The sequence below is a fragment of the Fukomys damarensis genome, unplaced genomic scaffold, assembly GCF_012274545.1.
Source record: "Fukomys damarensis isolate Sample0158 unplaced genomic scaffold, DMR_v1.0_HiC HiC_scaffold_17, whole genome shotgun sequence".
Classification (NCBI taxonomy): Eukaryota; Metazoa; Chordata; class Mammalia; order Rodentia; family Bathyergidae; genus Fukomys; species Fukomys damarensis.
The window spans coordinates 74,497,215-74,509,760 of NW_022900929.1; the positions used below are offsets into that span (position 1 = coordinate 74,497,215).

At 57.7% G+C, this 12,546-nt stretch overlaps 1 protein-coding gene across 1 annotated transcript in view; it reads left to right on the plus strand.

Moving 5' to 3' along the window:
- Duox1 (dual oxidase 1) overlaps positions 1-12,546 on the plus strand; it is a 27,769-nt gene that overhangs the window by 5,019 nt on the left and 10,204 nt on the right. Inside the window, exons 6-23 of the mRNA XM_033765320.1 lie at positions 159-219; positions 331-427; positions 1,702-1,792; positions 2,546-2,648; positions 2,762-2,934; positions 3,989-4,164; positions 4,270-4,388; positions 4,882-5,019; positions 5,590-5,703; positions 6,166-6,365; positions 7,009-7,194; positions 8,152-8,377; positions 8,589-8,682; positions 8,809-8,984; positions 10,691-10,757; positions 11,128-11,253; positions 11,597-11,666; positions 12,250-12,525. Of these exons, the coding sequence (XP_033621211.1) occupies positions 159-219; positions 331-427; positions 1,702-1,792; positions 2,546-2,648; positions 2,762-2,934; positions 3,989-4,164; positions 4,270-4,388; positions 4,882-5,019; positions 5,590-5,703; positions 6,166-6,365; positions 7,009-7,194; positions 8,152-8,377; positions 8,589-8,682; positions 8,809-8,984; positions 10,691-10,757; positions 11,128-11,253; positions 11,597-11,666; positions 12,250-12,525 (2,493 nt within the window). The remainder of the gene's footprint in view (positions 1-158; positions 220-330; positions 428-1,701; positions 1,793-2,545; positions 2,649-2,761; positions 2,935-3,988; positions 4,165-4,269; positions 4,389-4,881; positions 5,020-5,589; positions 5,704-6,165; positions 6,366-7,008; positions 7,195-8,151; positions 8,378-8,588; positions 8,683-8,808; positions 8,985-10,690; positions 10,758-11,127; positions 11,254-11,596; positions 11,667-12,249; positions 12,526-12,546) is intronic.

A 12,546-nucleotide genomic window follows, 5' to 3' on the forward strand; every position in this document is an offset into this window, starting at 1 on the left:
CGCCTCTCCTGTGCTCGGACCCCCCTCCGCCCGTCCACCCTCTGGTTCCTGGGGACTCCTCACCCCCAATCCCTGTATGAAGTTCCTGTCGGATGCGCAACCCCCCCTGCCCAGCCGGCTTCACCCCCAGCTTGTCTGTACCCTCTCTGTGACCTCAGAGCATCACTATGTATGAGTGGCTGCCCAGCTTCCTGGGGAAGACACCCCCAGAGTATGAAGGTGAGGGGTGGGGAGGGAGAAGGGAGGGCTTGCGGGAGCGGGGGTGGGGGCGCTGTTGGCCTGGGCGTCCTAAAGGCCCCAGTCTCCCGTGCCCTCTTTTCTGCACCCCAGGATACCGGCCGTTCTTGGACCCCAGCGTCTCCCCAGAGTTCGTGGTGGCCTCGGAGCAGTTCTTGTCCACCATGGTGCCCCCCGGGGTGTACATGAGGTGTGGAGGGCTTGAGCGTGTGTTTTGAGGGGGTGAGGGTGTCAGTGGAGGAAAACCTGCCTTCAGGAGCCTGCAATACAAGGCCTACTGTTCCCCTTCTTGTGGAACAGTGAAGTACACAGAAAGGGAAATAACTTGAAAAAGGCGAAAGAAGTAATCATTGGGCCGGGGATTTAGCTCAGTGGTTCCACCGCCTGCCTTGCAAGTGCAAGGTTCCAAGTTCAATCCCTGTTGCAGGTTTTTAAACACTTTTCATCCATTCTCTTGCAGTTGATAGATTTATTCCCCAGTAAACTGCAGTCACTGAAACTCAGATGGGTCATGAAGACCCCCAGTCTGAACCTCAGGGGCATTTTTTAGCTGTAAGCACAGGGTCCGGGACTTACAAGCTTTCAGAAGGAGTTTTAAAAATGTGTGCAATCAGAAGAAAAATATTTTCTCTGAAGCAATACCTAAGGAACTTTAAAATAAAGATATGCATATTTAAGTCAATGTACATAGATACAACATTGGTTTACTGTTTTGGGGGGGCTTTTGTTTTGTTTTGCAATTGCATTATAATCTAAAGCAATTCATAGGTTAGGTTTGCACATTCCAGAACAATCTCTGGGTTTGCCTGATGATGATGGAAAAGTCAGGCCACTGAGTTATCTGTGGATGAGTAGTTTCTAAAGAAAAATTGGAAAGTCCTTTAAAAATGTGTCGCCATGGCTGGGTGTAATAGTTTTCAGCATAGTCCTAGCTACTTGGGAGGCTGAGACAAGAGGATCTCTCAGGCTTGTTCAAGATAAGCCTGGTTGAACATGGTGAGACCTTGTCTCAAAGAAAAAGAAGAATGTCATTTACTGAACATGTTAGTCCCAGCTATTCTGGAAGCTGAGGCAGGAGGAGCACTTACCTGAGTCCAGGAGTTTGAAAATAGCCCAGGCAAAACAGTGAGATTTTTATCTCACATCAAGAGTCAGGTGGGAGGCACCTCCATATTAGCAGATTTCATAGATGTATAGTTTCAGTCAACCTCAGATTGAAAATATATTTTTAAAAATTGCTTCTGTACTGAAAATGCACAGATTCTGGGGGGTCATTCATCCTTGAATAACACCAAGAGAACAGTAAGGAAAGGGAAGATGGAGAGAAAGAGACAGAAGGCTCCTGAGCTGTGTTTTTTAGATGTTTTTGGGGGGCTCCTGATCACACCACCAGCCATGTGGACAGAGGAGCTGGGCTTTTGGCTGCTGCCTGGGTGGCCTCCATCTCTGCTCCTTGCATTTCAGGAACACCAGCTGCCACTTCTGGGAGGTTGTCAATCGCAATTCAAGTTTCTCCAGAGCTCTGCGAGTGTGCAACAGTTACTGGAACCGAGAGGTCAGGCTGGGGGCCCATGTGTGTGTGTCCCAGAGCAGGTGGGGAGGTGGGTGGTGGCTGAAGCAGGTAGCTAGGATGGGCTGGGGTGCAGGAAGCAGCCTGGGGAACGTGGTCAAAAGCGGAACCTCTCCAGGCATGGTGACACACACCTGTAATCCCTCAGGAGCCTGAGGCAGGAGGATCACTGCAAGTTCAAGGCTGGACTAGATTACATAGTGAGTTGGTGCAAGCCAGGCTGGAGTCTGTGCAGAGCACTGACCACGGTTTAAAGCAAAGTCAGATACTTTGTGGATGTTTGGAAAGGAAGGAGGGAAGCCGAGCACCAAGGGGACAAGAGCAAGGCACAGAATCAGTCATGGAGCTAACTGAGGCCTCAGCACCCTCCTAACCTGAGTTTGAACCCTCAGCCTTGGACACGTTAGGCAAGCGCTCCACTCTGGAGTGCACCTCAGCCCAGGTCCTTCTATGAAAGGGTGGAGACTGAGGTCCAAGAGGGCCTGGGACTCACCCAGAGCCACACAGCTGATGGAGACACGCCTAGGAGCTCGAGGTGTTCTAGTGCCTTTGCCAGCCGTGGAGTCCGCTCTCCAGAGGGAAGGGAAAGTTCTGGGGCCTCATGCTGGGAGAGGCCTGTCACCAGGCATGGACTCTGGATGGGAGCAGTGCTTATGAGAACCTGGAACTCACCGACCGGGAGGAAAGGCCTGCTGGTAAGGGAGCCTGAGGGTCTCTCTGCTCTTCCCATCCCCAAAGAACCCGAACCTCCAGACAGCTGCAGACTTTGAGGCACTGCTGCTGGGCATGGCCTCCCAGCTTGCTGAGCGAGAGGACCACGTGGTGGTCGAGGACGTTCTAGGTGAGCCGCAAGCTGTCCCTGCGGGCTGTGGGGCCAGGCAGGGAGGGAGCCCGGGGCTGGGATCCTGGCACAGCCGCCATGGCTTCTTCCGTGTCCCGGTCTCTCGCTCCCAGATTTCTGGCCTGGGCCGCTGAAGTTTTCCCGCACAGACCACCTGGCCGGCTGCCTGCAGCGGGGCCGGGATCTGGGCCTGCCCTCCTACACCAAGGCCAGGGCCACACTGGGGCTGCCCCCTGTCGCCCGCTGGGAGGACATCAACCCCACCCTGTCCCGGAGCCACATCAAAGTGAGGAGGACTCAGGACTGGAGGGGGGGGCAGCGCTGTCCAGGTGGGCTCACCTGGGGACTCGTCCCCAGCTCATGCCTCAGGATGGAGGTGACCAGGCCAGCAGCCTTGGGCTTTCACTCTGAATGCAAGATCCACCCACTTTTTTTTTTTTTTTTGCACTGGAGATTGAACTCAGGGCCTTGTGCTTGGCTTGTGAGGCAAGTGGCGGAACCACTAAGTTAAATCCCAGCCCGCCCTTGCCACCATTTATTGAGCACCTATTGTGTGCCAGCCCCTTATTAAACATGGATTGTGAGGCCCACAAAGAAGCAATATGCTCTTAGAAAGTCTTACAAAACCTGCATCAAATAGGAATCACCACACACAGAGAAAGCAGCCAGTCCTCGGTGTCACCTGGGCCTCTTTAGTTAGAACTGAGCCGGTCAAGTGCTTATTTGCACTGGAGAGGAAAGAACTAAAGTAGATACAAAATGCTGGCTATATATGGTTGGAGACAGTCCCTTAAAAAATGAATATATAGTTGTAATTTGATATTTATTTAATTACTTTTTTTTTTTGAGACAGATTCTAGCTATGTAGTTCAGGCTGGCTTTGAACTGACTGTGAAGCCCCAGGCTGGCCTTGAACTCTCAGTGATCCTCCTGCCTCAGCCTCCTGGGCGACTGGGATTACAGGCGGGCATCACCACACCCAGCTGGGATTTGATTTTTGAAAACATTGTTTTAGAGCTAAAGAATAGAAATCACGTACAGCACACAATGCTGCTATTTAACTTTGTGCCTTCTGATTCCGGCCTTTTGACGTTCATACCTTTCCAAGCACAAACTGCGTGGGGCCTGGTGATCTGCAGCAACTGGCTGGGAGAAGGCTTCCTTAGCGAGCTAACTGTGTGCCGGCTCGGGACTGTGCCTGGGCACAGCTGGGCTCCCCATCAGTGACCACTCTTGCCGTCGCTTCCTGCCGGGGTCCGTGGGGCCGATCCCTGAGCCGCCTTTCCACCCGGGCTGGGTGCTGCATCCTCTCATCCCCTCCTGTCTCTACCTGGTCCCAGGTGCTGGAGGCCACAGCTGCCCTGTACCACCAGGACCTGTCCCGTCTGGAGCTGCTCCCAGGGGGGCTCCTGGAGAGCCATGGGGACCCCGGACCCCTGTTCAGCACCGTCGTCCTTGACCAGTTTGTGCGGCTTCGGGATGGCGACCGCTACTGGTTTGAGAACACCAGGAATGGGTAAGGCCTGTGGGTCCCCACTGCACTTGACGGCCCCAGGCCTTCATGCTGGGCTTCCTCCACGCTCACCCCTCTGGTCTCTCCTCCTCCTCTCTGCATCCCCAGGCTGTTCTCGGAGGAAGAGATCGCAGGGATCAGAAACACTTCCTTAAGGGAGGTCCTGCTGGCTGTCACCGGTGTGGACTCCAGTGCCCTGCAGCCCCATGTCTTCTTCTGGGTTGCAGGTGAATGCCGGGGTGGCCAGAGGGCTGGGTCTGGAGCCTTGCTCAGTGTGGCGGCTCCACAGCTTTGAGTCAGAGTGAGTGCTGCTCCTGTCCTTAGCTGCTGTGGAGCTGGGGCTGGGGCTGCCACCTGCAGCTGTGGGGTCCTGAGTGGGGCCAGGACTGAGCCCCCTGGAGACTGGGGGGAGCCTTGCATTCGCCTGGGATGGGGTCAGGGCTTGGTGCTGCATGAGGAGGGGGGTCCTGGGGGGTACCCCAGCCCTCTGCAGGAATGAGGGCGGTGCTGTGTGTGTGTGTGTGTGTGTGTGTGTGTGTGCAGGTGAGGGTGACAGAGGTTGGGCTCATTTTCTCATCCAGTAGGCAAAGCCAGCCTTGCTACAATGGCAAGGCTAGCAGCCCTTGCACCCTGCTCTCAGGAGTGCCGCTACCCCTTCCCACCACCCTTCCCTGCTTCCTCCTTGGCCCAGTGCCCAGGCTCTGCTCTTCTCCCCATCAGGGGACCCCTGTCCACAGCCAGGACAGCTGAGTGCAGCAGGCCTGCCAGCCTGTGTGCCCCTTGTGGTCCGGGACTATTTCAAGGGCAGTGGCTTTGGCTTCGGGCTCACCATTGGGACCCTGTGCTGCTTCCCTCTAGGTAAGAAGTCCAGGTGGGCGTGGTGAGCGGGATGAGAGGAGCAGGCTGGGGAGGAAGGGCTGCCTGGGACGTAAACCCACAGAGAGACACTCTTCTGGGTAGGCAGTGTCAGGGATGGGGCTCCGAGGGGAGTCGGAACTGCAGGTAAGTGAGTCAGCTCCAAGATCTGCCTCCCTGTTCCCTAAGGACCCTGGAGGGCCTGGACCAGGGCCTCAAGCACTGTCAGAGGTGGGGCCTCTCCTGGGAACCAGGCTTGGGCAGTGGAGTTGCTAGCAGGGGCTTGGGACTTAGTCTTCCTCCGGGCTGCCGTGAGCAGGGTGAGTGTAGCTAGTGGCTTGAGGGCTCTGGGCCTGGTCTCTGGCTGGGAAGGGACTGCGAGGGGCACTGGACAGGTGTCTGGATGCCACCAGGACCCATGTGGGATGCAGAGTGGCTCCTCCTGTGCACCTTCCCAAGTACAGAGCTTAGGAGCTGGGGAAGGCCGGGCCCTTGCCAAAGAAAGGTGTTGGGGCGGGAACTAGGCCATCTCCCAGGTAGGTCCCCAGTGTGCTGCCACCTCTGCTTTCCCAGTGAGCCTGCTCAGCGCCTGGGTTGTGGCCCGGCTCCGGATGAGGAATTTCAAGAGGCTCCAGAGCCAGAACCGCCGAAGTATCATGTCTGAGAAGCTGGTGGAGGGTGTGGAAGGTAGGCGTGAGACCTGAGGGTCCGGGACAGACAGGGACCGCCAGTGAACAGGCTTCCCTTTCTAGGGCTGTTGGCTGGGCAGGGGCAGTGGGGATGCTACAGTGGCATCAGGTAGCCGTTGGACCATAGCAAGAGGTTTTCTTTCTCTTCTTTGGTACCGGGGATTGAACTCGGGACTTTGCACGGTAGCACCACTGAGCTAAATTCACGGCCCCATAGCAGTTTTAAATCTCTCTACTCCTATTTTTCTTATTTATATATAGGAATAATCGTAAACCTCCTAGGATTGGCAGCAAATGAAATCGCTCATGCAAAGAACCATGCTGAGCACCTAGTGACCCTCAGGACACTGTTCCCTGTTCCCTTGTGGTCTGGAGGACTCTTGGGCCTCCTCGGTGCTGGGGAAGGGGCCAAGAAGCTGGGGGGCTGGGCACTAACCTCTGACCCGGGTCTCGCCCCCAGCTCTGGAGTGGCAGGGCCGCAGGGAGCCCACCCGGCCGGTGCGTGTGCACCTGCAGCCCGGGCAGATCCGTGTGGTGGACGGCAGGCTCACCATGCTGCGCGCTGTGCAGCTGCGGCCCCCGCAGCAGGTCCACCTCATCTTGTCCAGCAACCACGGCCGCCATACCCTGCTGCTCAAGGTCCCCAAGGAGTACGACCTGGTACGGCCTGGTCCAGGGCCACAGTGAAGCGGCACTGGAGTGTGGGGGCGGAAGGCGGGGCTCCTGGTGTCCCCTGTCACACTTGGTGGAATCTGAACACCGTTGTCCTGCTAGGTGACCTGACCCGCTCTCCCCACACCTGCAGCCGTGGCCAGCTCCCTCCTGGCCTGAGGAGCTGTGCAAAGGTGGGGCCTCCTCGGCAGAGGCCACACCCGCTTCCCTACACCTTCATTTCAGGATCCAGTGAATTTCTAAATTTTTTTTAAAGGGGAACAAGGCTGGGGATTTAGCTCAGCAGTGCCGCCGCCTGCCTTGTAAGCACAAGGACCCGAGTTCAATCTCTGGTACCAGAAAAAAAGAAAAAAGAAAAGAAAAAGAAACTGAAGGGGAGCAGAATTGAGGTGGGGGGCAGGTTGCTGATTGAGGCCCCTCTGCTCCGGCCTCTCGCCTGCCCCTCACTTCTCCAGCGTGGAGTCTGGGGAAGAGCGGTCCCCTGCCATGGCCTTGGAGAGCTAGGTCTCCCTGGCAGCAAGCCCATTTCTGCTCTGTCAGAGGAGCTGTCCCACAGAGTCTCCCCAGGACACCCGGGGGGCACCCAGCCCCAGGCCTTGGTAGGTGGCGGCGCTCCCTCTGCACCCCGTAGGTGTTGCTGTTCCCCACCGAGGAGGAGCGGCAGGCGCTGGTGGGGAACCTGCGGGTGGCCCTGAAGGAAAGCGGGCTGCAGTTCCAGGAGTGGGAGCTGCGAGAGCAGGAGCTGCTAAGGGCTGCTGTGACGCGGGAGCAACGGAGCCGCCTCCTGGAGACCTTTTTCAGGCACCTCTTCTCCCAGGTGTGTGAGGGCTCAGACCTGCGCCGGGGACTGGGCCTGCACGGTGGGTATCCTTACCTGCAGGAAGCCAGAAGTCCCGAGCTCCTGGATGACAGCGCTGTTCTAAAATTTGGGGCAACTCGAGGTGTCCTCACCCCCAACGGAGTCCTGTCCCAGCGGGGAAGGAAAATTCACATTTTGTGCCAAAAAAAAAAAAAAAAAAGGATGAGTCTCAGGGTCCCCAAGAGCTGTGGGGACCCCCTGTGTGGGGATGTGGGTGCACTGTGGAATCCTGGGTGGCTCCCCATTTCTCTTGGCTGCAGGGTACTCTCAGCATTCAAACCATTTCTGCAAAGTCTCCCTTGTTGAGTCTCACAATAACCTGTGAGATAAGCCAGGCGGGTGAGGAAGTGAATCCAGATAAAAGCCTGGCTCTCAGCCGTGCAGTAAGCAGGTGGCACAGCTGGGATGTGAAGCCAGGTCTCCCGTGCCAGCCTGGGGCTCTTTCCACTAAGGCACCTGTGGAAGCCACAGACAGACAAGCTTGAGCTGAGCAGCACTGTGGACAGGCAGGAAAGACAGGTACCACGGCCTGTGGCCTCCCGTCCTGCTGGGACAGCCCCTGGGCTGGATGCAGATAGCCCAGGATGACACTTCCTCTTCCCCAAGCCCAGATGAAGCCCTACCTTTGTTAAAACTTTCTGTTTCTCCTCTACTCTGTGTGTCTGAACACAGGGAGGAAAGGACGTTGCACGTCTTCCACACCTTGTACTCAAATTCAAACATATCTGGGGCCCCTTAGTTCCTCCAGATCCCCACTTTGACCCAGTCCAGCCTAGCCCAGATCTCTGTAGTACAAACCCTGCCCCTGGGCCCATGCCGGGGTGCTGGGCAGAGCCTTGGCAGTGACCTTATGGGCCTTTGAGTTGAGGAAGCTGTGACCCTCCTCTCCCTCCCTCTGCTGCTGTCCGAGTGCAGGTGCTGGACATCAACAAGGCAGACGCGGGGACGCTGCCCCTGGACTCCTCCCAGAAGGTGCGGGAGGCCCTGACCTGTGAGCTGAGCAGGGCCGAGTTTGCCGAGTCCCTGGGCCTCAAGCCCCAGGACATGTTTGTGGAGTCCATGTTCTCTCTGGCTGACAAGGACGGCAACGGCTACCTGTCCTTCCGGGAGTTCCTGGACATCCTGGTGGTCTTCATGAAAGGTAAGAGAGAATGCTGGTGACTGAGGTGGAGTCTGGCTGACATGTCGGAACTGGGGAGCCCTGGGGCCAGGTCTCCAGCTGTGGCCGACTGCTCAGGGTACCCAGGTAGGGGTGGATGCTGAGTGCCCCCATCTGCGACCCGCCAAGGGTCGTCACACTGGGGTTTCAGGCAGATGGGCTGCAGCACTCCTTGTGGTCTCCCCGGCCCCAGGCTCCCCTGAGGAGAAGTCCCACCTCATGTTCCGCATGTACGACTTCGATGGGAATGGCCTCATCTCCAAGGACGAGTTCACCAGGATGCTGAGGTCAGTCCCCTGGGACAGCCAGGAGACCAGGGCACAGGAGACGGACAGCAGACGCGTGAAGGGGAAGCGGGGCCTCCTGCTTATCCCGAAGGTCTGGAGGGCTCACTGGGCCTCGTGCCACCCCAGGTCCTTCATCGAGATCTCCAACAACTGCCTGTCCAAGGCCCAGCTGGCCGAGGTGGTGGAATCCATGTTCCGGGAGGCGGGCTTCCAGGACAAGGAGGAGCTAACCTGGGAGGACTTCCACTTCCTACTGCGGGACCACGACAGCGAGCTCCGCTTCACGCAGCTCTGTGTCAAAGGTGGGGCTGCCGGGGATCCCTCTTTCCTCCGCCAACGCCATCACACAGTTGCTTTCTTACTCGAATAGGAGACAGTGCCTCCTTGTACAGCCCTGCCTCATCGGCCAGCCGTGTCCCCTCAGCTGGCTGTCCCATTCTGGGTGGGGACTCGTCTCTGGCCCTGGGGCTCCATGCTGTCACTGTTGTTGTGCCCCCTCCTCTCTGCCCCACCTGTCTGACTCAAGTGGGTGGAGTCAGTGGGGGAAGGGACAGGTGGTGGACCAGGGTCTCTCTGCGGCCTGCTCTGCCCTGTCACAGCGTCTTCTCAGCCTGAGATTCTCACTGGGACTTGTTGAGACCAAACCCAGCTCCTCCCAGGATTATGAGAAGGTGGCTGGGACAGGAGCAAGTTAGACCAGATGGGGATGCACACCTGGCCGGGGCTGCCTCGACCCTGGATGTAGGGGCATTGGCAAAGAGGAACCTCTGTGCCCCCACCCTGCAACTTTGCCCCTTGTCTGGGCAACCTGGGCAGTGGGCACAGGGGCCAGTGCTGGAAGGAAGCCTGGCCACAGAGTCCACAGCCACACAGCCTCATAGGGCCAGGCTTGGGCACTGTGGATTTTAAGTAGCACTGTGCATTTTCTTGGTTTGCTTTTAGTCATTGCTGTGCTGCATTGTTTCTTCCTGATTTTACTTAAAAAGACTTTGAACTACGGAGAGGTAGTGAGACTAGTGCAAACAGCCCTTCTCTTCCATCTCAATTGGACACCATTTACTATTTTACCACTGTTTGCCCAAGACTTTGAGAGTGTAGACATCGATTTGCTTTAAATATTTCTCTTTATTTAAACACTTTGGCCTCAGCTAGAGACCAGGATTATCTTGAGGGTAGCCTGGTTTCTCTGTTACTTTCTCATCACAGGAATGTACTACTGACACCCACAGACTAAAGGGGAGACGTTTATTTTGGCTCAGGGTTAGGGTTCAGTCCATAGGCCAGTGGCTCCATGCAAGGGTGGCATTGCAGACAGGAATCAGAGAGAGATCACGGGAGGAGATCAAGAGAGAGATCAAGGGAGGAGCTGGGGAGGGAGACAAACCCTTCCAGTCCATGCCCGGGTGACCTGCCTCTTCCGACCAGACCCCACCTCCTGATAGCACGTAAGCTATCAGCCCCCATAATCCATTCACCTTCCAAAACCCCCACCTATGAGCACCCGAGGCTTGGGAACATTTTAGTTCTAAATCATAACACTTGGGGGTTCCCAGACCTTTCCTAAGGACCTAGCTTGGTAGTTCAGTCTTGCCCTAACCCCAGTGCTCAACCTAGACACGAACAATGGAGTGGCCCCCAGGAAAGGTTCTTCCCCAGTATTTTATTACGAACATTTTCAGAAGAAAGTAGAACTTTCGAGTGATCTCCCCTGCACCTACCACCTAGTTCTACCCTGAACTCTCGGGAGGTTCTAAACAGGACGGCCTTAGCAGGCTTCTTGTGGCAGAAGAGGCTTCGCAGGCAGGTTGCATACATTTCTTGAACTCTGATTCCAGTCCCAAGATCCATTCCCCTGACAGCTGCCTGCCCAGCTTTGTTTTGGGCCTTCTCTTTCACTTCCTACTGGATGGCTGGGTCCAGCTGCTGCTGGGGAGGGACAGGGACCCTCTGCCCTGTCTGCACGTGGAAGGCCTTTCTGAGCCAGGCCCTCCTGGGCTCTGCATTGCAGGGGTGGAAGTGCCTGAAGTCATCAAGGATCTCTGCCGAAGAGCCTCCTACATCAGCCAGGACATCTGGTGAGCCCCAGTGGAGGGAGCGAGGGCATGGCTGGGACCAGCATCACTGCTATCCCGTGTACACTGCCATATTGACAAGAGAAGGGCTCTGGGTGCTCTAGGCAGATACAGCCCTGCAGCAGGACTAGCAGAGCGACGGGTGTATCGCAGTGCTCACTTCCTGCCCGGTCCAGATGTTCCTGTGCAGGGTACAGGCGGAGGCTCGGGCCTCTGTGGGTACTCCAGAATCTCCCTTTCTTCTTGGGCCCCCGTGGGAGTCCTGCACTCCCTCTGCCCAGACCTTGAGCTTTCCTCCACAAAGCGGGGGGGAAAGAGCAGGGACAGCAGAGGATCCGTGGTTGAGGGGCCCGGGTCCTTTCCTCCTTCCCAGCCCCTCTCCCAGAGTGAGTGCCCGCTGTTCCCGCACCGTCTCGGAGACGGAGCTGACCCCGCAGAGACTGCAGAGCCCCGCAAACTTGGACCCTCCCCAGGAGCTTCGTCGGAGGTTTGGCAAGAAGTGAGCTTGCCTCCCCTTCCTCCTCCAGCATCCTCCCCGGAGGTGCCGGGCGCTGTGCTCAGCCCCGGAGGATGGGCAGATAATCAGTCCCTGCCCAGGGACGCCTGTCTGTCGAGCAGCCTGGCACCTGATCACGAGGGTCCCACTGATGACGGTAGAATGGGGGAGCGAACTTCCTGCAGAGGCGCCCCGCGAGACCCAGAGCCTGCCTGGGTGCTGCGGACCGGGAGGCCCGAGTGTGCACCGAGCCTTTGGGACTGAATGACCGCGGGTGGCGGTGGCGCCCGGGGAGTCTGACCCGCTGCCCGACCCCGGGGGCTGGGCTGAGGCTGCGGTCCCCTAGGGTTACGTCGTTCCAGCCGCTGCTGTTCACCGAGGCGCACCGGAAGAAGTTCCAGCGAAGTCGCCGCCTGGCATGCAGCATGCAGTGAATGGCGGTCCTGGACAGGGCCTATTGGGAGTGACAGCCCCTGAAGCGGGCCTGTGATGAGTGACGCTGTGGGGTGGGGCTATTGGGAGAGGTGGACAGTCCTGGGGGGGCCTGTAGTGGGGGACAGGTCTAGGATAGGGCCGGTTGAGCGATGGACAGCCTATGGGGCGGGGCCTGTGGTGAGAGGACAGCATGCAGTGAATGGCGGTCCTGGACAGGGCCTATTGGGAGTGACAGCCCCTGAAGCGGGCCTGTGATGAGTGACGCTGTGGGGTGGGGCTATTGGGAGAGGTGGACAGTCCTGGGGGGGCCTGTAGTGGGGGACAGGTCTAGGATAGGGCCGGTTGAGCGATGGACAGCCTATGGGGCGGGGCCTGTGGTGAGAGGACAGCCCCGGATGGGTCCTAGTGTGACTGAGCCCCTGGCGGAGGCCTGCAATGAGTGACAGGCCTAGGGGAAGGCCTTCGATGAGTGACAGCTCCAGGGTGGGGCCTGCACGAACTGCCCTCTGGGGGCGGGGCCCGCTCTGCACGAACTTCACCCCTCCCTCTGGAATCGTGCTACAGGGCCGCGTGTTGTGGGGGGCAGCTGGCCAGGACCTGAAGCAGGACGTGTCCCTGAGCAGCGCTCTGTCGCCCGCACTGCCCCTCTCCGCAGACTACACCTTTGCGGCACACCACAAGGGCATCACTGACACCACCCGCGTGGGCATCATCCTGTCGCGGGGCACCGCGGCCAGCATCTCCTTCATGTTCTCCTACATGCTGCTCACCATGTGCCGCAACCTCATCACCTTCCTGCGGGAGACCTTCCTCAACCGCTACATCCCCTTCGACGCCGCCGTGGACTTCCACCGCCTCATT